Here is a 22,517-nt window from a genome sequence, read left to right as displayed (position 1 = left end):
GGTCACTGTGACCTCTCAAACGCCATTTTCCAGCTTGTTAACGCGATATCTCACGAATGCCTTGACGGAATTTCATCAAAGTTGCCTCAAACATCGCCTTAGACTCAAGGATGATCTGATTAGATTTTGGTGGTCAAAGGTCAAAGGTCAAGGTGAGCTCTCGAACGCCATTTTCAAGCTTGTTAATGCGATATCTCAGGAATGCCTTGACGGAATTTAATCAAACTTGTCTCAAACATCGACTTGGACTCAAGGATGAACTGATTACATTTTGGTGGTCAAAGTTCAAGGTCACTGTGACCTCTCACACACCCAATTTCCAAGCTCTGTAACGCAACATCACAGGAGCGCCTTGACGGAATCTCTTCCAATTTGCCTCAAATGGCGATTTGGACTCCAGAATGAACTAATGGCGGAGGCATAAGTCCGCGTTGCGGTCGTTCTAGTTTTTGGTTGACTACAGTTCTGCCCCTTTCCATCCAATGCAACCGTCTGTCTCTCTCTGTCACTCTCTCTGTCTGTCTCTCTCTCTGTCTGTCCCTCCAGGTTTGTTGCTGCAGTGTTTCACCGTCAGAGCGGACGGACAGGAGGGAGGTGCTCTGCTTCAGCACTGCACCACCCACAGGACTGACGGCACGTCCCGACCCGCCGCCAAACGCACCCGGGCCGTGCTCCGCTCCTTCAACAGACGCACCCCGACCGCACTACGCTCCTCCACCAGACGCACCCCGACCGCACTACGCTCCTCCACCAGACGCACCCCGACCGCACTACGCTCCTCCACCAGACGCACCCCGTCCACGCTCCGCTCCTCCACCAAATGCACCCGACCTCGCCCCCGCCCTGCACGGTCAGGTTCCCGCCCCAAGACACAGCGGGAGAGCGGGACGGGCGAATCCAGCGCGCCCCCTGGTGCCTCTCCGCCCTCGCCTGTGTCCCACACTCCGCTCCGCACAGCCCGCCTGCCGCACATCCCCCTCCACAGGCTCTCCGTCTGTTCTTCATACCTCCCGCTCGGCCGCTCATCCCCCACTCCAGAGGAGGAAGAGGGGGAGGAGGAGGAGGAGGAGGAGGGGAGCGATCCAACCTGGACTCCACCAGATGGAGGTGAGCGTAGATGATGATCAGGCCCGGCCATTGCTTTGTCTTAGAATGGATGCATTTGCTAGCCTGATATCAGACAACTCGTTACATTTATTTCCATCTTGTAGTCTGACATTGCCCGCTGTGTAAAGAGTCACTTCACCCCACCTAAATCTGTGGTTAAGCCTGACACCTAGTGGTGAAAAGTAGGGTACTGAACTGACCTTCTGCTATTGGCTGGTCTTTGTGCCCTGTGATGCACCCTCTGCAGGAGTGGCCAAACTACGGCCCGCTGCCCGTTTTTAAGTGGCCCGCCATGAATTTAGCACCAAGAAAAAAAAGAAAAACAAACGGATTGCCCCCATTTAGTTTTTTCAATTTAAAACCATTGAAAATAGGTTATACTTGAGTACCCTGACCTGGTCTATTTATTTTTAAACAGTTTTAATACTGAATGAATGTTTAATACTACTGTTATGTTAAATTATCTCGGTCTTAACCTGTTGGCACAGGAAAATAAAATTTGAAAACATACAGAAATACCCATTGTAATAGGTGAGCACATCAATAAAACTATGTGTCATATATTTATTTAGGTAGAAATTAATTGCCATTTTTGATGGCACAAGGGTTTTCTGGTCAAAAAAATTTTGCCGCGAAAACTGCCGCGCTTAATATTGTTTGGCCCGCGACTCCTTATATTTTTCTGTATGCGGCCCACAACCAAAAAAGTTTGGCCACCCCTGATCTAGAGTACAACAGGTGGTGACATCACCTGGCACAAAAACCAGCCAATAGGAGAAGTCCAGTTCAGTACCCTATTTTTTTTTTTACCTATAGTGAGTTCTATGACGGGATTCCTCCAGGGGAATTACATTTTCCCTAACCAATCACAAGAGACCAACGTATCAGCCTGAATCTAACGTTAGTTAATCCAGTCAACAATCTCTTTGAATAAAATGCCTTCAAGGCAGAGTGGCGAATTTCAAACCAGCCTCGATAGCAGCGTCTATCTCATCTGTGCCGCCAGTGTTGTTGTTACTCCTCAGCGCTCTTGACAACAGCGTTAGTCCTGCCCATTGCTGTTTATTGACCCTGATTGGCTAATCGTTAGTCCCCCTCTGCGCTCATTGGACCAGTCGTTCTTACGACTGAAGAAATCGTTGTTGCATGTCACAATGGCAGACCAGAAGCAGCCAAAACTCAACTCAGTGGAGAGAGCGGATTCCAAGGTCTGGACCCAGGCAGATTTACTATTACTATTACCAAGGAGGGGGGGGGGGGGGGGGGGTGCAGTAAAGATTTTGTGTGTGAACTCAGAACCTCAGGATATTTTTTTCAGGGCGCGTTTTTATTTAGAATGAGATTTTTCCCTGTCTTGGTTATGCTTTGTGTTGCTGCTTCGTTTTGGTTTCCCTCTATTTCTTCACATAAAAAAAAAACATGTTGATTGGTGGTTCAAAAGACTGAAACCTATGTTGATTGGTGGAGTAGAAGATATCATTGGCAAACGTAAGCCTAGACATTTACATTTTAAACCAATCGGGACAAGGGGTGAGACTAAGCATCTACAACTAGTGCAGTTTGGCTCAGAAGAAGAAAACATGGATGAAAGGCTGTGGCTCAGGAGGTAGAGTGAGTCATCCACCAAATGCTTTGGAATAAAAGAGGTTTGATCCCAGACTCCTCAAATCGCTCCTTGATGGTTGCACTTGCCACCAGCACCCTCCGGGGTAGCTTGCCACCATTGGCGTATGAATGTGTGTGTGAATGTGGGCAAATTTATAAGGCATTTTGGATAAAAGCGCTATAGAAATGAAGTCTATTTACCATTTAAAGGCCCATTCCGTTGGTTTTGGTGAGAAATAAATGTGCACAAAGTGTTTATTATTGGCACTGAGTGAATGCGCCTTGACGTCACTTAAACATGGCGACCAGGGGCGTTTCTCTCCGACCAGCCGTTCAGAAGATACATGGAAAACCGCAGTTTCGAAGTGGATAGCATCTCCCGCCACAGCTAGAGGATGTGACGTCTCGCGCGTTCACCTCGAGCTTGTCTCTTGTCCTAGACCATACATCGGCAAACTACGGCCCGATGCGGCCCGCGGGCGCCACCTGTGTGGCCCGCGATGGAATTGCAAAAAAAAAAAATTTTTTTTTTTTTTTTTTTTTTTTTACACAGTGCACCTGAACGCAACATGCAAGATACCCGCTGAATAAGTGTCCAAATGTTCATGTCATTCTGGCCAATACTCCACTTCTGTTATAGCATTTCAGTCTGGAATATGGAATATCTTTCAATAATCTTTATGACTAAAAGGCTACATTGAATTAGAAATTTAAATAATTAACTCATTGGTTTTGGATTTATTTAGCTTCAAGACTGCATTTTTGTTCGTGTGACCCTCAACACAGGCTTTGATCATCCCGGGCCACTTACTGATACTTATGCTTAAATTAACCCACTCATATTCTGATTTATTTCAAGAAAAACATTTTGGCTAGTGGAAATTCTAATTGCCTGGTAACTTTAAAATCTAGCAGCCATATTGGCAGGTGGTCAAAAAAGTTAATTTCAAGCCCTGAGCGCAGGTGGTGACATAGGAGTGAGTGAGAAAAGGATGAAATATTGGTGGTTAAGACTGAATAATGACATCACAACTGTAAATTTAAAATTAGTTATTCCTCTAAATGTGGCTTCAAATGCACCAAATTTTTCACGCTGGCACCGTTCGGCCCTCAGCAAAACCTGGTAGCGAGGACATTTTTTGTGGCCCTCTCTATCATCAAAGTTACCCATCCATGGGTTACGGCATGACAATATTTGTTCGGCCCCGGCAACAATCTGGGTTTCTCATGTGGCCCCCCATGAAAAATAATTGCCCACCCCTGTCCTAGACGCTAACAGGAAATGGCTGAAGTAGCTTTTAACGTTACGCTCGTCGCTAGCTGCTAGCTAAAGGAAACAACAAACACAGACTCCAGAAAAAGTCCAGACTAAATAAATAAATATTTATCTAATGAAGCCCATCTGGCCAGACAGCAGCAATGTGACCGACATCGGGGGGAAACTAGAGTCAGGACTGTGTTTTCGGTTCATGAAGGGAACTTGCTGCTTGTAGCTAGTGTAATGTGGTTTTGACCAGATAACGTTAGCTGCTTGCTAATGGATTTTCAAGATTCAAGATTTTTACTGTCACTCCGTAGTACAAGTATCTGACCACCTGGTCAGAAACTCTGCTAACATTACCGTCTTGTGTGAAGTAATGCAACCCTAACGTTACTACCGTTATGCTTATGGTCATGGAACATTTGTGGGTGGTGTTTGACTGCATTTAGCTGCGGTGGTGATTCGTTAGCTTGATGCTATACGCGGCTAACTAATAGATTTAGCTATATTTATAGAAATTACCACCAGCCCCACTAATAACGTTACTGTCTTGTGTTGATAATGAATCTAACAGTCGGAAATATGCCTAACGTTAGCCTACTGTCTGTTATGCTTACGGTACATTGTTTGACGGTAGGCTACCGTACATACAGGGGGAGCAGGCTATTTCCTGGCTTGTGCTAACATGAGTATCCGTCCACTTCCCGCAGCCAGCAGGCTCTGACTGCAGTGGGACTGCACATACTAGTAATGTTAGCTTGATGCTAATCGCGGCTAACTAATATTAATTTACATTTATAGAAATTACCACCAGCCCCACTAATAACGTTACCGTCTTGTGTGGATAATGAATTTAACAGTCCTAAATATGCCTAACGTTACTGTTATGCTTATGAAACATTGTTTGATTGTTCAGTTTGGTCAACTCCAGGCATTACCGTACATACAGGGGGAGCAGGCTATTTCCTGGCTTTTGCTAACATGAGTATCGACTTGCCCGCAGCCAACGCAAGCCAAAACACGACCAAACATGCCACAATAACGTCCCCTAATTCATCCAGAATCCTTCCTGGGCATCTCGAGGCTGATCTGACCGATAAATTGTCCAGGTTGCCGTTTTCAAGTGACTTTTATGAGTTAACGTTACAAAGCAACGAACAGCTCTGCTGTTGCCCGGCAACTGCTTGTGCGCGTGCGAGTATGGTGCCCGCGCGTCAGCTCGTTCACACGCTGCCTGCAGTTACACTAACGGCCACCGGCGTCAGTAATAGTGAGTTTTGACGGATTGGGCCTTTAAATCATTGACTGCATTTACATTGACTTGAGTATCCCGGTTATGAGGTTATCCTGGTTTTATTTGGAATACCGTGTTTACATGGAACACAGAGAAATCTGCTTATTCATATCCCTGTATACATGATGAATACCAGTATCCTGGTTACTTAACACATTGAGTGCCAGCCATGTTTTCAATCCTGTGGGTAAGTTGTGCCAGGGGTGTTTTTGACGATTCTGGCTCATTTTAAAATCGGCGAGGATTCTTTTCTGTTACGACTTCGTGAACACCAATCATCTAAAAAGAACTAATAGAATGTGTGCTTTCTCTGTCTAAAAGAGTTAGTTTGTAGAGTTAGTAGTTATGTAGATATTAGCCGTTGAATACAGCATGGTTTTGGCCTCTGGGAAGGAAAGCTGAGATAATCGCAGTTTTGTGAAATTCAATCAAATAGCCAGAACAGTCACTTTAACCATTTATTTTTGGCATCAGTGAGACATCAGACATCTGAACAATAGTTGTTTTCAATAATGGAGGAATAATACCATAATAAAATAAATAAATGTCAAAATAAATACAAAACAACAGCAGACCACAGGTCACTCAGCTTTTTTTTTTTTTTACATGTTTTTTTTTTTTATAGGTTTTTTCAGTTCGTGATCAAACCGGTTTGGGCTCGTACACCGAATCCAGAACTGCTCCAAAATGTAATGGGTACTTCCTTGGCCCATGTTACACGCATCCACAAAGTTACATGAAAATCAGCAGGTACTTTTTATGTATTCCTGCTAGCTAGCAAACAATCAAACAAAGAGCAAAAACAATCCCTGGCAGGTTTTTTTTTTTTACAACCCATGCCTACTCAGCGCCTGCTCCGCTGAGCAAGGTTCTTGTTTGAGTGGTACTCCTCATAGCAGCTACCCCTGTGTAATGAGACCCCACATTTGACACACATGTAGCGTGACTCTCTTCTAACCTTTTTCTTTGCACACATGCTACACCTCCTCGTTGGGGTATCTTTTTTGAGTGTGGGTGGTATGAGGACCATTAAGGCTGAATTATGCTCACCCTGCCGTGAAGGGCGCGTGGGTGGAGCGAGGGGCGGGCGCGTCATATGATGTAAATTTGTTGGGCGTGGTTAAGCGCTAGCTCCAGCGGCCGCTCGCGTTCTGCCTGATTTTTTTTCTAACAGCGCGAACTTCTCTCCAAACATGGCCGTACTTGAACCATTGAGCCCTGAACACTGAGCTGTGTTTTCGCCACATTTCTTGACCCATGTGGTAGGCTATAAACTTAGATTTGCAACTGTTCGTTTTTAGTCATTTCACCAAGTAAATGTGTTGTGTTGAGAGCATTATTGAGAGAGATTAAAAGCAGCACAGAGTAGTAGGCTATATCAGGGCTGAGTAGTAAAAACGGCTTTCAGTAAAAACAAGTTTGGTGAGTCCTTCATGTGCTGATGTGCGGTCGTTTGAGAGTGAAAGCGCACTCAGTACTGCACAGCGTTTCATTGCGACTTTTCACTGGCTGTTCTCACCATTGTACAATACATGCTGATCACTTTCTGAGTATAATGGCATCTGCCCCAGCGCGAGGTCTGCACGGTGACTACGGAGACTCGCGGGGCCCCACCCCCACGGAGCTTTGCTCGAGCATAAGAGCACCTTTACATGGCCTGCTAGATTGACCTCCAGCCTGCATTGAGGGTCCAGGTATGGTCGCCGGGGTGGTTGGTCACTGCCCCCCGCCCCCACCTCCTCCCCGCCACCCCCCACCTCCTCCCCGCCAGCCCCCACCTCCTCCCCGCCAGCCCCCACCTCCTCCCCGCCACCCCCCACCACAGGTCTGGTCCATGCACCGACAACACTCAATATGAAATCCAGCAATGTTTGACACTTTCTGTGGCGTTTAGCTGGGTGTTTAGCTTTGTACAGAACAAAGGCGTTATAAAAAGAGATCTGAAACATGTACATGACAAATTTGAAGGGCCACCTGGCTGTCTTCCTGGCAAACGGATAGTATGCAATGTTCTGATCCAATCTGTCGACCCCATTCATGTACTTGTTGTAGTCTGCCACACACTTGGGTTTTGTGTGTGCGACCCTCTCTCTGCTGCCTTTCTGCCTGACCTGCACCGTCTCCATCGTGTCGTCGTGCAGCGTGGAAACCATTTTCACGATTCTTTTATCTCGCCAGGCCAGAACCATGGTGCCACCATTGTGGCGCATGACCGTTTCCCCCAGCTTCACGGTGTGGTTGGTGACCATGGTAGCAGGTGGCTCGCCTCTGTTCTTCCTCAGAGTGCCACAGACATGTGTCTGACACTCCAGCAGCTGTGCACACATTCCAACAGAGTTGTAATAGTTGTCCATGTACAAATGGTACCCCTGCCCTGCCAAGTCCCCGAGGAGGAACTCCACCGTCTCGCCTAGGGTGGACCGCTCACCACAGTACGGCTTCATGTTGTAACAGTAACCTGTCTGGGAGTCACAGAGGATGTAGGACTTTATCCCATACTTTGTTGGTTTTTGTGGGTTGTAGACTTTGAAGGCCAACCGCCCACGCCACAGGAGCATCCCCTCATCAATGCTAATGTTTTGACTCGGTGTGAACATGTCTCTGAACTTTGCTAACAGGTCGTTCAGAACTGGCCGGACCTTGAACAACTTGTCTGCACCATCAACATCAAAATTGTCACTGAAATGGAGGAATCGTGTCAGGAGCTGAAAGCGGTTGCGAGACATGGTTCTGGGGAAGTGGGGGGTAGCAGTCAGTTCATTTGTGGTCCAGTACATGGCCAGTTTAGGCTTCTGGACGATCCCAGTGAGGAAGTATAGTCCCAAGAAGCTCTTGAGTTCTGCCACATCAGTGTCCTTCCACCTCCCAAGCCTCGAATGTGGCAGAGCCTCGCTCACCTGACTGATGCACTGGTGTGCATACAAGTTAGTTTGGACAACAATAGCCTGCAGCAGCTCATCGTCCAGGAAGAGCTGGAAAAAGTCAACTGGTTCAGCAGCACCACCACTATGATGACCCGGTTCAGCTGTGAAGGGGATGTGGGTTGGCTCCCAGTCAACTCCACTCCAGCCTGGACCTGCAGGCCGTTTCCCTCTTCCAGCTCCACTGCCACAATCTGCAAATTATAGAAATACATAATTACCATAAAATAGTGTTTTTTATATGTGTGGTACTGAATGCTGGCTGGAACCTGTGATGTGAAAATAAACCTGATTCTGAGGTGTGCTCTTACCCATTTTCCTGGCACCAGAGGCTGCAGCACCAGTACCGCTACAGCTGGCTGCCTCAGGCTCATCTTCAGACTGTTCAGAGTCTGAAATAAAAGTAAAATGAATTGACTGACTGCTGGCTTTTGTATAGTCATAGTAATTACATTTCCACAAGTTACACAAGTCATCTCAAACATCGTCTTACCACTGCTCTCTGGAGCTTCGCTCCTCGACGGGGCCCACTCCTCCTCAGAATCCTCCGCGTCTGGAGAAGACTGGAGGTCACTCGACTCGGACTCAGTCGTGAGCCCTGCAGCCGCAGCCGCGACATGCAGAGGCTCACCCCGTTCATCATCCGAGACCTCGGAATCGGTCTCCGGCACAAGCTCGTTTCGGACGGAAAAGAAATCAAGCAGTGATCTCTGATCGGCCGATCGCTTGCGTGCAGCCGCCGAAGACCGCTTGCGTTTGGCCGGCATGGCACAAACACGCCACCCGCTCCCAACTAAACTGAAATAAAACTACTGCTACGACTAGCTAAAACTGAACTGAAATAAAACTACTGCTACGACTAGCTCAAACTGAACTGAAATAAGGCTAATCTACCGGCTACCAACTCGATCAAACTGAACTAGAATAAACTGAACTAGAATAAAGGCTAAATACTAAAATGAACTGACGCTAACGCTAAATGTGCTAAGCTAACTACAATGAACACTAACTGTAACTACCGCTAACTATCTATCTAAACAAAGTCTTTATAAAGACTATACTAAACACTACTACTGTACTAACAACTAAATCAACTACGCTAACCAACTCGCTCTAAATCTGACTCTAAATTGCTAAATTGCTGAAATTCTCTATATATAAATCGCTATGTAATTCTGTCTCTGTCTACTCGCTCAATCTTACCTACACAACCCGCTGATCAAAGAGCCCGCCTTCCCTATATAGAAATCTTTGTTAGAGTACTTCCGGGGCAGCGGGAGAGGTCGGATCCACATTCACATATTGCCCAAGGGCGCCAGCTAGTGGAAACCACTGAAAAAGATCTAAGACGAGTAAACTCGGCTCTGGCACTTAAGCGTTGGATTATGTAAGACGAATTATTTCGGCTATGGCACTTAAGGTGTTAAAAGAGCACTGCAGGAATGAGTCCGGAAGTAGCATGTTGGATCTTCAGGGGAAAAGTGAATGGGATTTTAGAATGGGGATTTCACTTAAAATAAGGTCTGTGGTTAACAAAAGTTTATGGGAGTGGTAATTTGTGTTCAGTAGGATAATCTTCACAAACGTGAATAACTTTTATGACTTTTGAAACGTAAATGCGTTTTTTTTACGCGATTTTCAGAAACAGTTTCAAAAGTCGGGTCCAACATGTCCGGGACTTCCGCCTTCAGACTACAAAAATGCGTCATCCCTGCAGTACTCTATACTGCAGTATATACTGCAGTACTCTATACCTATACTGCAGTACACTATACTGCAGTACTCTATACTGCAGTATATACTGCAGTACTCTATACCTATACTGCAGTACACTATACTGCAGTACTCTATACTACATGCTATTTGTGATGTTGCAGCTCGCTCATATCGAGTGTGTGACATCATTCACCTTTTTTGGGATTCTCTCTTCACGGTGGGCTGTCTTCGTTTGCGCGCTGCTGCTGCTTCTTTCTTTCATCTTAGTCACAACACCTTCGTCCTGTAGTCTGTATTGAATAGGTCAGCATGGCGATGCTTTCTCACATCTAAACTTTACTGCCAAATATATTTAATTCTTTCATCACCGAAAGATAAGACTCCATTTCCTCGAAGTGAGACCCTTTCCTTGCCGTCTGGCTATTGTATTTTTCTGTTGCGCAGGTAGTCAGCGGCAGTCAGAAAACAGGATAAGATGTATACATGCTACAGTGTCGTGGTTTCTTTCGGAATACTCCAGCTAGCAGGTTTCTCAAAACCGGGAAAAGGGCTTATCATAAAATGAGAAATCGTGACTGTTTCCATCCACTACTGTTCTGCCAATATTAGGAGTTTGTGAAGTGGAGATGCAACCAATTGATGTGAAAAAACACCAGTCAACCCCTCAAAAGAGGGAAGTTAACCCTGTGTTCTCTGAATAAATGTGAGGTAAAGAGAAAACATCCAGGAGGAAAACATTGAAAGCTCGGTGAGCACATTGCTGACTGCCACACCAACATGCATGCGTGCCGTTGTTGTTCAAGCGCTATGGAAAATATTTACAGTATTAAAATGTATTGATTATACAGAGGTACATGAAATGGATTACCAGCGCCACTCTTCAATCCGGCATATCAGTTAGTTTAAGTGAGTAAAACGTCAATTCTCAACGTGAGCCGCCTGTTATCCCGCAGTCTTCCTCCGTTTAAAACTGCATGGTTTTTGAATGGAGTTTGGTTAAACGAGGGTTTGGTAACCGAGAGACAACAGAAGATTCGGTTAATCCATTTCCACTTAGTGCACATAGTGGCATTTACATTTTATCAATACACCAATTTTTCCACCTCCCCCAAGCGTAAAAACTGGAAACCCACCTACAGACTCTCTTCTCTCCCTCCAGATCCCGACTCTCTCCAGTCTCATTCTGTCCATCCTGACGTCGCCCATAGTGCCGCAGCCAGAGCGCCCCCAACTCCCACTCCGCCCGAGTGTCCGGGCGCTCCCTGTGAACCGCAGCTCGAGACCACCGAGAGCTCCGTCTGTGACGTCTGTGGGAAGGTCATGAAGTGCAGATCGAGCCTGGCCCGCCACTCCTTCACCCACACGGGGCAGAAACCGTACAACTGTCCCCTCTGCTCCCTACGCTTCAACCGCCGCGACAACCTGCAGCACCACCTGGACCGACTCCACCCGCACGGCGTGGACCGGCTCGAGAGGCGGCGCGCCCACGACCGCGCCTGGCTGTGCCACGTGTGTGGAAAGACCTTCAGCTGCAGGTCCATGCTTCTTTTCTCATTAACTGTTTCTTTCTTAAACATAAACCCCCCAACTCATCATATAAGTATAAAACGGATAAAAAATGCAAACAAGAAAGTAAAGTGCAGTTAGAGAGACGAGAAACCCTGAAAGGGCTTATTCAGGGTCTCTATCTCAGAAAGCCAAATAACAATAATCCGTACAAAGCAGACAATACAACAGAAACAAGAAGGAAAGAAGAACAACAAAATAGACAAAGAACAGAAAATCAACAGTAAAAAATAAAAGAAAAAAAGAACAATCAAAAAGTAGAAACAAAAATCAATCATTTGCCTTGGTTTAGGGATGGGCATCGAATTTAGAATTTTCGAATAATCGTTGTTATTATCAAGGTCGACTTTTATTATTGAAAGTCGAAATTAAAAAAAAAAAATGTAAAAAAAAAAAGAAAAAAAAATTGTGTGAGTGAATTGTTGCATTGTCTCCCCTGATTCTAAGTATAGTCGAATCGCTTGGTTTGAGCAAGTAAAACTATTTTTATAAGCATTTTAAGCAAGGTTTATGGAAAAATGAATGGCGGATGAAATCCCATGAAGAGGGAGAGGGGGTGACTTTGGCACTCAGACCTGAGCCTACTAAATATTTAATGAACCACTCATGATTGTCAAAACTGTTTTTTATTTTCGAAAATGTCAATGTCATGTAACATGTTCTTTACTTCAGTGGTGCAATGCTTGTTTGAGCTAAAAATCCACAGCAGAAGCTTTTTCTATTAATTAATAAAGCCTTAGACTTAGAATCAATCAGGGGAGACAATGCAACCTTTCACTCACAATTTTTTTTTTTTTTTTTTTTTTTTTTTCCGAATTTCGATTAAAAGTCGACTTTAGCCAGCGAATTTCGAATAGTGTTTTTGCTAGAAATGCCCATCCCTACCTTGGTTACTGTCTAACTAACACTTTATTTGAAGGTGTTAGGGTTAGACTGACACAACCATGACATGACACCTGTGTGTTTATGACTGCAAGCTGTTGTTGCGTTCTGGCCTTTGATTCTACATTTATGCACACCTTTTGTAATAACAATTCACGTGCAGACTGAAGCCGCAAATGTCAGCACCGCAACTCTGAGCAGTGTCAAGTGAGCCAGAATAAAACAAACTTCTGGTTAGAACCTTCACAATAATGGCAATTAAATAAAGTAATAGATCCACGTTGCAATGTTTTTGTGTGTGATCATAAATACACAGAACACACAGACAAGACAATAGAGAGCCAAAGTCACTTCCTGCTTTCTCCCTGTACCAGCGCTGAAAAAAATCTGAATGGCAGTGAACGGAGAATAACGTTACTTTTTTGATCCCGTTTGAATTGTGCCACGGGGTACCAACGTACATTTTGTCAATTTAAAACATAACTTTGCATGTAAAGGAAGTCGTAGTTTGTCGTCAACCTGAAACGTAGGGGTTAGTTTCGTATAAAAACTACATAACTCGTGGAAGCTCGTGGTGACGTCACTTAGGCAATAGTGTATGTAGTCTTTCTGATTTATAACTTATATTGCAACAGTTTGTTGTGTAGTCAATCCTCTCTAGCTCTGTAAATATGGCACTTTAAGTTCTAATAATTTTTGTCTCGCCATGTAGATTCCCACTACGAGGTCAGTTTATCAAAATGACGCCTGTACGGAAATCTGAATTTCGTCATCGGAGATAGCTCCTAGCAGCCAGACTCCGGGGTGATCTGGGCAACAAACCATCATACAGGGGGAAATTATTATCCAAATAATAATAATAATAATAATAATAATATTCTGTTAATGTGTACTCTTATTTTGATGTCCGGAAAGGGAAGTGAGTGTGGTTCACTCTTGCTCTGTGTATCTCTCTCGCCCCTGACCAAGTAAATGAATGGCAGCAGCTCCCAACTCGAAGCGGTCTCTGTGTCTTTCATTCATAACAACACTATAAAGAAGTCAAAACGCTCGGTTACATTATAATTTAATTCATTTTGGAACAAATGTTGGTTTAACAGATGAAATCTAACTGAAGCTTTGGCTACGTGTCAACTTGCATTCACTAACTGGGCAGCCCAGTTTTGCTGTCTCTCAGTCGGGTCGTTTTTCTAACTAACGTTATCTAGGGCTGGCCGATATATCGAATATACTCGATGTATCGATGTGCCACGTGAGATGTAGAAATGACTATATCGCGAACATTCGAGTATAATTGTCACGCATTGCTTATAACTTAAGCCGCCGGCATGACTCGCTTCACGTTTCCTCTTGTCAGCTCTCCCTCTCAAGGGAGAGCTCAAGTCACACTCGGGAAGGGAGGGGGAATCACATGGATACGTCAAACACGTCAAACCGCGTCAGACCTCGTCCTTAACCTATGTGCGATTCGAAATCACGCGTCCCCACCAACCCAAGCAGTTGGCGAAACATGGCCGCCTCCACTGTGGCTGTTGACAGTTTCAAATTATAACAAAACAACCACTATTGCAATTTGCAATACATGTCCCGCAAGGTTTCTGAGATTAGGGGAAAGTCTGAGCTGGCGTTACGCTAAAGCAAACGTGGGGAGGAGACAGCGGATTTGTTTGGCGTTAACGTTAGCTGTTGTGATGGGGGCTAACGGGGCTAACGTTAGCTAGCTGGTTAGGCTACCTAGTTGCAGGGCAGCGCTCCACAAGCTTGTTGTGACCAAAATCCCGGCATTTAAAGCACTTCATACTCCCAGAGCTGGCGTAAACCATAGAGAACCTCATGCATTACTCAAAATGAAACGTCCAGGATTTGTGTCTCCAAAAGCAACTAACGCTAACATTACATGCAAGCTAACGTAGCTAGCTGCAGGGCAGTCATGATCTATAAGGAAAACGAATGCGCACATAGCCTACATAAAAGTCAACATCACATACGTGTATTTTCTTTAATCTAGACTAGAGGCATCATTTTTCAGTCAAAAGTGAAACGACACAGATATGATGGCGTATAGCCAATAAGAGTCTACATTTTTTTTTTATGTTTTATCTGCAGACTAAGCAGCTAGGCTTTCGGTTCTATAAAAGCCATTATTTTTTGTATTGACTATTGAGTGATACACTTTACTAAAACAATCATATTATATCAGAAGTGTTGTTTGTGTTCACAGTGATGTCAGATTTGCTTAGGTCAGAGCTATGGAATATTAAATCATCCATCTTTGCTCACTACATCTGCCCTTTCTTTCTTTCTTTTTTTTTACCCCAGGTGTGCATAAAATACAGGTTAAGAACTTATGGAAAAGGCATGGAAATCCATTGGTCAAAATGTGTATGAACCCTGAAGGGTTAAATTGAGCATTTATGAGAGATTTCAAAAATATCGAGATATATATTGTGTATCGCGATATAGCCAAAAAACATTGTGATATTCTTTAGAGGTCATATCGCCCAGCCCTAACGTTATCCAGCTGCCTGTCTCTTCTGTATATCCTTATACAACAGCTACGAGGAGAGGAGCTTGGGAACATCCCATCGTCAAAGCACTTCCCAGAGATATCCATATAAATACTCTCCTCGTGCTTTACCCCAAATAAAACCTCCAGTGTCTATTTGCGACAGGCTAACTCTTAGCTATTAGCTAGGGATGTTTGATATTGGCTTTTTTACCGATATCCGATAATGTCCAACTTTTAATTTCCGATACCGATATCAACCGATACCGATATAAGCGGGCTTTTTTTCCACCAAAATTTCACGTAACAAGTTACATAATGTAGCTTAATGTAGCTGAAGAGTTTAATATATAATATGCATGTTGTGTTAAAGTTGTAAGTGTTAGAGAAGCGAGCTTGTGACCAGAAGGTCATCGGTTCAATCCGCGGGAGGAAGGCCCTTAACCCCAACCGCTCCAGTGGAGCTGCTCAGTGGCCAACAGATCAGACTGTGGTTGTACTGGTCAGCTTCCAGGTATGAATGTGTGTGTGAATGTGAACAGGGCACTCCTGAAAAAGAGCATTGCTCTCAGTGAGACTCCCCCTGTATTAAAAAAAAAATATATATATATATATATATATACAGTATATCGGCATGAAAACCGATACCGATATTTTCCGATATCGATTTTTTTATGCTAATATCGGCCGACAATATCGGTAGGCCGAAAATAACGTCTTTTCACATGAAATATCTAATACTGTAAAACTAAGTCAGACGCAGGGGCGTATCTACGGGTGGGCCTGGGTAGGCACACGCCCACCCACTTCTTGCCCTGGCCCACCCCCAATTTTTTTTTTTTTTTTTTTTAATTGGTTGTTTTCTAGAGGCAAACTTGCTGCTGCATTGCTAGCCAATGGTTTTGTTACTTTTGTAAAAACGCAGGGCACATCATCTCCAGAGTCTAATGCATGACAACTTCATGACATCTAGGAATTTTGTTCTCTCTGTGGATAAATAAACCAGAGGGCGTCTTGTTCAAACTTGAAGCAGCCTCAGTGTTGTTATTTTTTAAACTCACAGCAGTATATGGATCAGTGGTTCTAATTTCTGTATAAAGTAACAGTATACACACAAGTATAAGCATTCATGTATGCAACATTTGGCACCTATATGTAACCTTTTAAGGTTGAGATAATTGTATTATCATTATATGGTCCAAATATTTCAGTAAAGCACTTGAAACACTTGAAATATTCTTGCTTGGGTGGTATAATTCTACTTGAAATGATGGTCAAACGCATTATTTTTAGTAAAATAACACGTCAAATTTTTCGGGCGGCCGGCCTTCGGCCGGCCACCCGAGTGGGCCCGGCCTTTGGCCGGGCATCTGCACCCCTTCCTATCCAGGCCCACCCAATTTGATCCAGGCCCACCTATAATTCAATTTCTGCATACGCCCCTGGTCAGACGTCATGAACCTTTTTGGCTTAAATTAAGCTAGTGGCACTGGTTTATTTCAAGAAAAAAAAGGCTAGTGGATTGGCTCGTAACTTTAAAATCTAGAAGCCATATTGATAAAAAAAAAAGTTAATTTCAAGCAAGCCCTATATATATATATATATATATATATATATATATATATATATATATTGAATAAGAAATAAACAAACACTAGACTAAGAGTCCAGCGGACCGCACAAACTCCTCAGACTTGGACCAACTTTTCACGTGGCATTTATTTGCAACAGCTCACAGGTACAACGCGTTTCGCATTCGCAGATGCTTCATCAGGTTCATTCATGAAAATGAGTGATCACACACACCTTTGTAGGGCCGTGTGATAGAACGGCCCGCCTCTGAACACATAAATCAATCAGTCAATCAGTTCTAAAAGGAACAGGACAGAGTCTTGAACGGTGCACAATCTCTACCAGTGTTAAAGGCATCTAGATTACAAAAGATCATATTTTATACATACACATTATTGTAAAAAAACAAGTTAAGACATACTAATAATTTTAGAACTGATTGACTGATATGGACAATTTTTACGACTTAAGCGTATTTGCAGTGATCCCATTGACTTTGAGTCAAAGTCGGATGAGATGCACGCTCGTTTCAAACAGAGGGGTTACAGAGAATCTACCATATGTACAGCCAGAAATAGGACCAACCTTGTACAAAGGGAGTCCCTTCTCAATTCCTGCAATAAGGAACCACAAGCCAATAGAATTACTTTTGTTTCTGAATATAATATTTCTTCTCAAGCCATTAAAAGTATAATTTATAAACACTGGAATGTACTTAACACTTTGAGTGCCACGGCCCTTGGGCAAAAGGTTGCTTGCTGTGCCACATAGGCCGCAATGCATTTTAAAACAGTCATATAATTTCTTTAATAATTACTATGTAAACACTGAACACGCACAAATAACCATGAGACTCTCTTCTATCACCTGCAAAAAAAAGTTTATTGATCCCATTTTCCGTTCTTTAGTTATGAGCCGGAGAAGATAGCTTGATTGAAGCAAAAACACCCCTTTTTTTCTACGAGCTGAGATAATGAGCCTTTTGTGAAATTAAACATTTCAAGCACATCACTGACTCTGAAGCTAATTTTCTGATGTCTGGGTCTGTCTGGGTGAAGTGTATGCTGCTCTGCGTGCCCCACCTCCCCCCCTCCTCCTCCCCCCCCCCGTTGTGGGAGGAGTGTCTCTCTGCTCGGCTGAGTCGGCTCTGCTGTTTGCTCTGCGTGTGAAGCACTGAAAAAGTCCGCTAGATCCAGCTTTTTTACAGCCGCGTGTACCAACTCCCATGCTTCCAGTTGAGAATAATAACAAATCCACGGCTGATCATGCTGAATGGGCTGTTGCAGCGGACACCGAGGTGCTCAATTGTGATAGCAGATTGGCTGCTGCAGGGGCACAGCTAAACGTTATGCTTCAATGAAGCAGCTGCATACGGACGGATGCGATGCGATTTCCTTTTCCCCAATGACTTCTTCTGTGTGTTTCACTCCACGTTCTCTCATCTGGAGTGCGCTGTCGCCACCTAAGGGTTCTGTAAAATAGGTTAGACACATTCAATAGCTCTCATATTGTAAGAGGCGATGTAAGAAGCTGAGATGGACACCCCCCCGTCAAAAAAACTATTTCGAGTTATTGACGCCATTTGGCGTCGCTGGCACTCTACGGTAAATTTCTAATGACGCCATATGGCGTCGCTGGCACTCAATGTGTTAAATGTGATCCCCTCTTAGAAAATATTTTTAGTCTTCCACCTAGGTTCTGTTTCAAAAGAGGTAACAACATAAGGGACTCTGTAGTCAGGTCCATGTATAGAGCGCCGAGCAGCTCCAGTTGGCTTGATAAGGGTCTGTGGCAATTTTCGCTGTGGAAGATGCACACACTGTTCCAATACCACTAACACAAAGGTATTTTTTCATCCTCAGACCGGACAGGAGTATAAAATAAAAAGTATTATTAATTGTAACACCACCCACGTTATTTATTTATTGAAGTGTCCTTGCGGCATGGTTTATGTTGGTCAGACTAAACGCAATTTAAAGTTGCGCATAGCAGAACATAAAGCAGCCATCAGGAATGGCAATATGGATTACGCCATAGCAAGGCACTATAAAGATCAAGGCCATGGCTCAGCGGCCACCCTTAAATTTGTTGGCATTGAGAGAGTCTCCCTCCCATCTAGAGGGGGGGACATGAAAAAACTCTTGTTACAGAGAGAGTCCTATTGGATTTTCACGTTGAACTCAATGGAGCCTCATGGTTTGAATGAGAGCTTAGAATTAAATTCTTTCTTATAACGTGGGCGGTGTATTTATCTATTTTTTCTATATGCATATATATATATATTTGATGGTCCACATATATATCTCTTTTAATATATATGTATACATTTATTGGTCCACACATATATATTGAAATGCTTTTTACTTTTCTATTATAGCCTACTTTATGGCTTAACATGTATTGTATTTTGACTGACTCCCTGGTGTGGATGTTTTCTCCTCACTTTAGACCTCTCATCTCTTATCATTGTGTGAATTTATATATCTAAGACAACTTCGAAGCATTAGTCTTCAATCTTTATTATTAGTATGTCTTAACTTGTTTTTTTACAATAATGTGTATGTATAAAACAGGGGCACTCAATTAAAATTCTAAGAGGTCCAAAATGTCCTCAAGCGAAGGTCCGGAACATTGAGCTTGCGTTATGATTCAGTCCCATTGAACTTAGGCTACTTCAATGATTGCAGTAGCCTAATGGTACAACGTCTGTATGTAGTCAATGACTGACTGTTAAATCAAAATAAACATCAATAATGTTTATTTACAGTTTTCATATTTAACTGGATTAATTATAAATAACTAGCCTACACTAATAATAAATACGTGTTCTTTTCTCATTTCAAGTAAAATAATGGCTGCATTTAGAAATAACACAACAGAGTGCTTTGGAAAAATTTGCATCTTAAAATAAAGTGCTTTAATTTTAGAAAAATAAGTTCCCCCTTGTCTTCCTTTTCTTAACTCCATTTCACATTTTATCAGTCAGGCTCTCAGCCAACAAACCTCCTTTTCTCTTGATAGAAGTGAGCTCCCACTCTGTCTGTCTGTCTTTCTATCTATCGGTCGCTCGCAATGCAAACTTTGCATGCCGGTGTGTGTGCGCCCTGGATTTGAGTGTGTGTGTGCTCATGTGTGGCACTTCCATAGACAGCTGGTCAGGATCGCATCACACTTCACGAGAGATACTGGTTTTGAACTGCTCGTGAGACCAATGAATGAACATGAGTCTGCCTGCTCTGGATTAAAACTAAAGCTTTGTTTTCGCGGTCTACTCGTTTCTTTTGAGCACGCGATGTGAAATACTTCTCTCGCATTTCTCTGAGTCTCACCTCTCCTCCGCCGTGTGTCAACTCTCCCGCAGCAGCAGCAGGCAGAATCGATTCGCTTGTTGATTGGCTGAGTAGCATCACGTGTGATGATTTACAGCGCATGCATTGGTCTGTGAGCTTCCTGACAGATAAACCAGTACCGTAAAGGCTAGGAAAGCATGTGCCGGTTAAAATAGAAATGCTCCGTGAAAATGTAACTATTCAGTGATTTGTAGGTTATAGGGCTCGGTCCGGATAGGATGGCGTCTGGGTCCGGATGCGGACCGGAGTCCGGACTTTGAGGATCGCTGGTATAAAATATGATCTTTTGTAATCTAGATGCCTTTAACACTGGTAGAGATTGTGCACCGTTCAAGACTCTGTCCTGTTCCTTTTAGAACTGATTGACTGATTGATATATGCGTTCAGAGGCGGGCCGTTCTATCACACGGCCCTACAAAGGTGTGTATGATCACTCATTTTCATGAATGAACCTGATGAAGCATCTGCGAATGCGAAACGCGTTGTACCTGTGAGCTGTTGCAAATAAATGCCACGTGAAAAGTTGGTCCAATTCTGAGGAGTTTGTGCGGTCCGCTGGACTCTTAGTCTAGTGTTTGTTTATTTCTTATTCAGTGTAATTTTTCTTGCTGTGACCAGCACCTCCCGCTCTGGATGTGCACGAGTGCTCTACTTTTGATATATATATATATATATACACATATACACAGTACATGTAAAGGTTGTGTGTGTATATATATATATATAAACACACACACAACTTTTTTTCAAGGATTTTTCTTACATTTTCCTTGTGCAATTCCCCCTGCTACCCCAGTTGTTGCTCCACCCCCTCTGCTGATGTGGGAAGAGTTGTAGACTTGCTTCCCCCCCGGCCAATTGTGTCTGTAGGAGTGTCTGACCAAGCCGGAGGTACCACTGCCGGGAGGTGAACCCGGGTCTCTGTGGTGGTACTGCTACACTACCCAGACGCCCCAGGGATGCATGATCTTAAATTGAACCAGTTCTTACAAATCCTATCTCCCTGCAGGTCCAGACTTAAAACGCACGAAGTCATCCACACAGGAGTGAAGCCCCACCCCTGTGATCTCTGCCCCAAGGCCTACATGAGGACCAATGACCTGGAGCGCCACAGGCAGATCATCCACATGGAGGGGGCTGAGGGGCTGCCTGAGCCCAGCTCTCTGCTGTGTGATCTGTGTGGGAGAGAGTTTAGATGCAGGTCTCAGCTTGCCACTCACTTCCAAACGCACACCGGAGAACGGCCGCACCTCTGCGACCTCTGCGGCCGCAAGTTTTCCCGTCCATACCAGCTCAAACGCCACCGGCTCCTGGTGCATGTCCCCGGGGCAAAGGGTGGAAACACACCCCAGGAGGACAAGCCCTTCGTATGCACCGTGTGCGGGAAACGGCTGAAGTCTGACCTTCTTCTGGCGGCCCATTCCCGCACGCACACCGGAGACCAGCCTCACCGCTGCGGCATGTGTCCGCGCGGCTTCCAGCGCGCCGCGCGCCTCAAGCAGCACCAGATACTCGTGCACTTCAAGCTGAAAAGAGAGGAGGCGCCGCAGACGGTCTTCCACAGGAAGGACCAGGCCACGCCGAAAGTGTTTGTGTGCAAGGATTGCGGCCAGGCATTTAAGTTCAAGTCTCTGCTGGACAGTCACGCGTTGACCCACACGGGCGCTAGGCCTCACGCGTGCCAGTTCTGCGAGCGCCGCTTCAGGCGCCTCAGCCACCTGAAGAGACACAGAGAGGTGGTGCACGCCAACGGAGCCAAGATGGCCGAGAGCTTCGTCTGCCAGGTCTGCGGACAAGACAAGAAGTGCAAGTCGAACCTGGAGAGACACTCCATCATCCACACGGGGGAGAAGCCGCACGCCTGCCAGCTCTGCCCCGCTGCCTTTAACCGCCACGGGAACCTGCAGCAGCACCTGAAGCGCGTGCACGCCGTGGGGGCGGAGCCCGCCGAAGAGACCCCGCCCAGTCTGTTCGACGACGAAGAGGAGGACGGACTGATTTGTGTGTCCGCTCTGTCCCACAGACAGGAAGACAGCCTGGGGTCTCTGGACTCTGAACCCGCCGCTGGGTTTGACCCTGTGGCGTCCACTGAAATACACTAAGACGTGTCAAACTCAACGCCCGATGTGGCTCGGCACCTCATTTTATGTGGCCCGCGAGAGCAAAGAATACAATTATATGGACACCCACTGCAAAAAATAGCTATTTACTTTTGAAGCACTAATCCTATCAATATGATCTAAAAACTCATATAAAGCAGAATTTCTCAGCTTTCGAGTGGTGCCTCATGTGTCTCATGGATACCTGCCAACATTGAGCTGTGAAAAAGGACATTTTCTGGGGTAGCTATTGGTAAGTGGCCTACCCTCAAGGTCTCCCCGCCCCATAACCCCAAATTAATAGAATAAATACAAGGAGGTAAAGTAGGCTAAATGACTTTTAATTACCGGTAGTCTTAAATTCATCTCACAGTAAAATAAATACTAATCAAATAAAATGAACATACAAAATATACAAAAGATGTGACCAAAAGTCAACATCTAAAATTTACATCACAAAAAATACGAGTGAGACAGGAGGCAAATGTCAAAGCTTGCAACGGTTGACTGATGTGGCTAGCGGTTAGAAACTGGAAGGTCTTGCACCAAGTGGACTGAAATTTGGGCACGTATGTCTTCTTGGGTTCCATGCATTTCCAGTGGCAAAGCGAGTGGAGCCCATTGACTGTATACATGCG

General features: G+C 44.5%; 1 protein-coding gene across 1 annotated transcript; it reads left to right on the top strand.

The window, feature by feature from the left end:
* Positions 1–820: 820 nt before the first annotated feature.
* Positions 821–21,882, top strand: LOC310791998 (zinc finger Y-chromosomal protein 1-like; the record flags this gene model as incomplete). Its single annotated transcript, XM_083653680.1, has 3 exons — positions 821–1,107; positions 11,113–11,439; positions 20,790–21,882. 3 exons carry the CDS (start codon positions 821–823, stop codon positions 21,880–21,882), a joined length of 1,707 nt encoding a protein of 568 aa, XP_083509806.1.
* Between the last annotated feature and the right edge of the window lie 635 nt (positions 21,883–22,517).

The sequence above is a fragment of the Poromitra crassiceps genome (genome assembly GCF_964638095.1).
Source record: "Poromitra crassiceps genome assembly, chromosome: 17".
Taxonomy (NCBI): Eukaryota; Metazoa; Chordata; class Actinopteri; order Beryciformes; family Melamphaidae; genus Poromitra; species Poromitra crassiceps.
The sequence above is the reverse complement of the archived record's forward strand: the minus strand, read 5'-3'. Positions and strand labels throughout refer to the sequence as shown.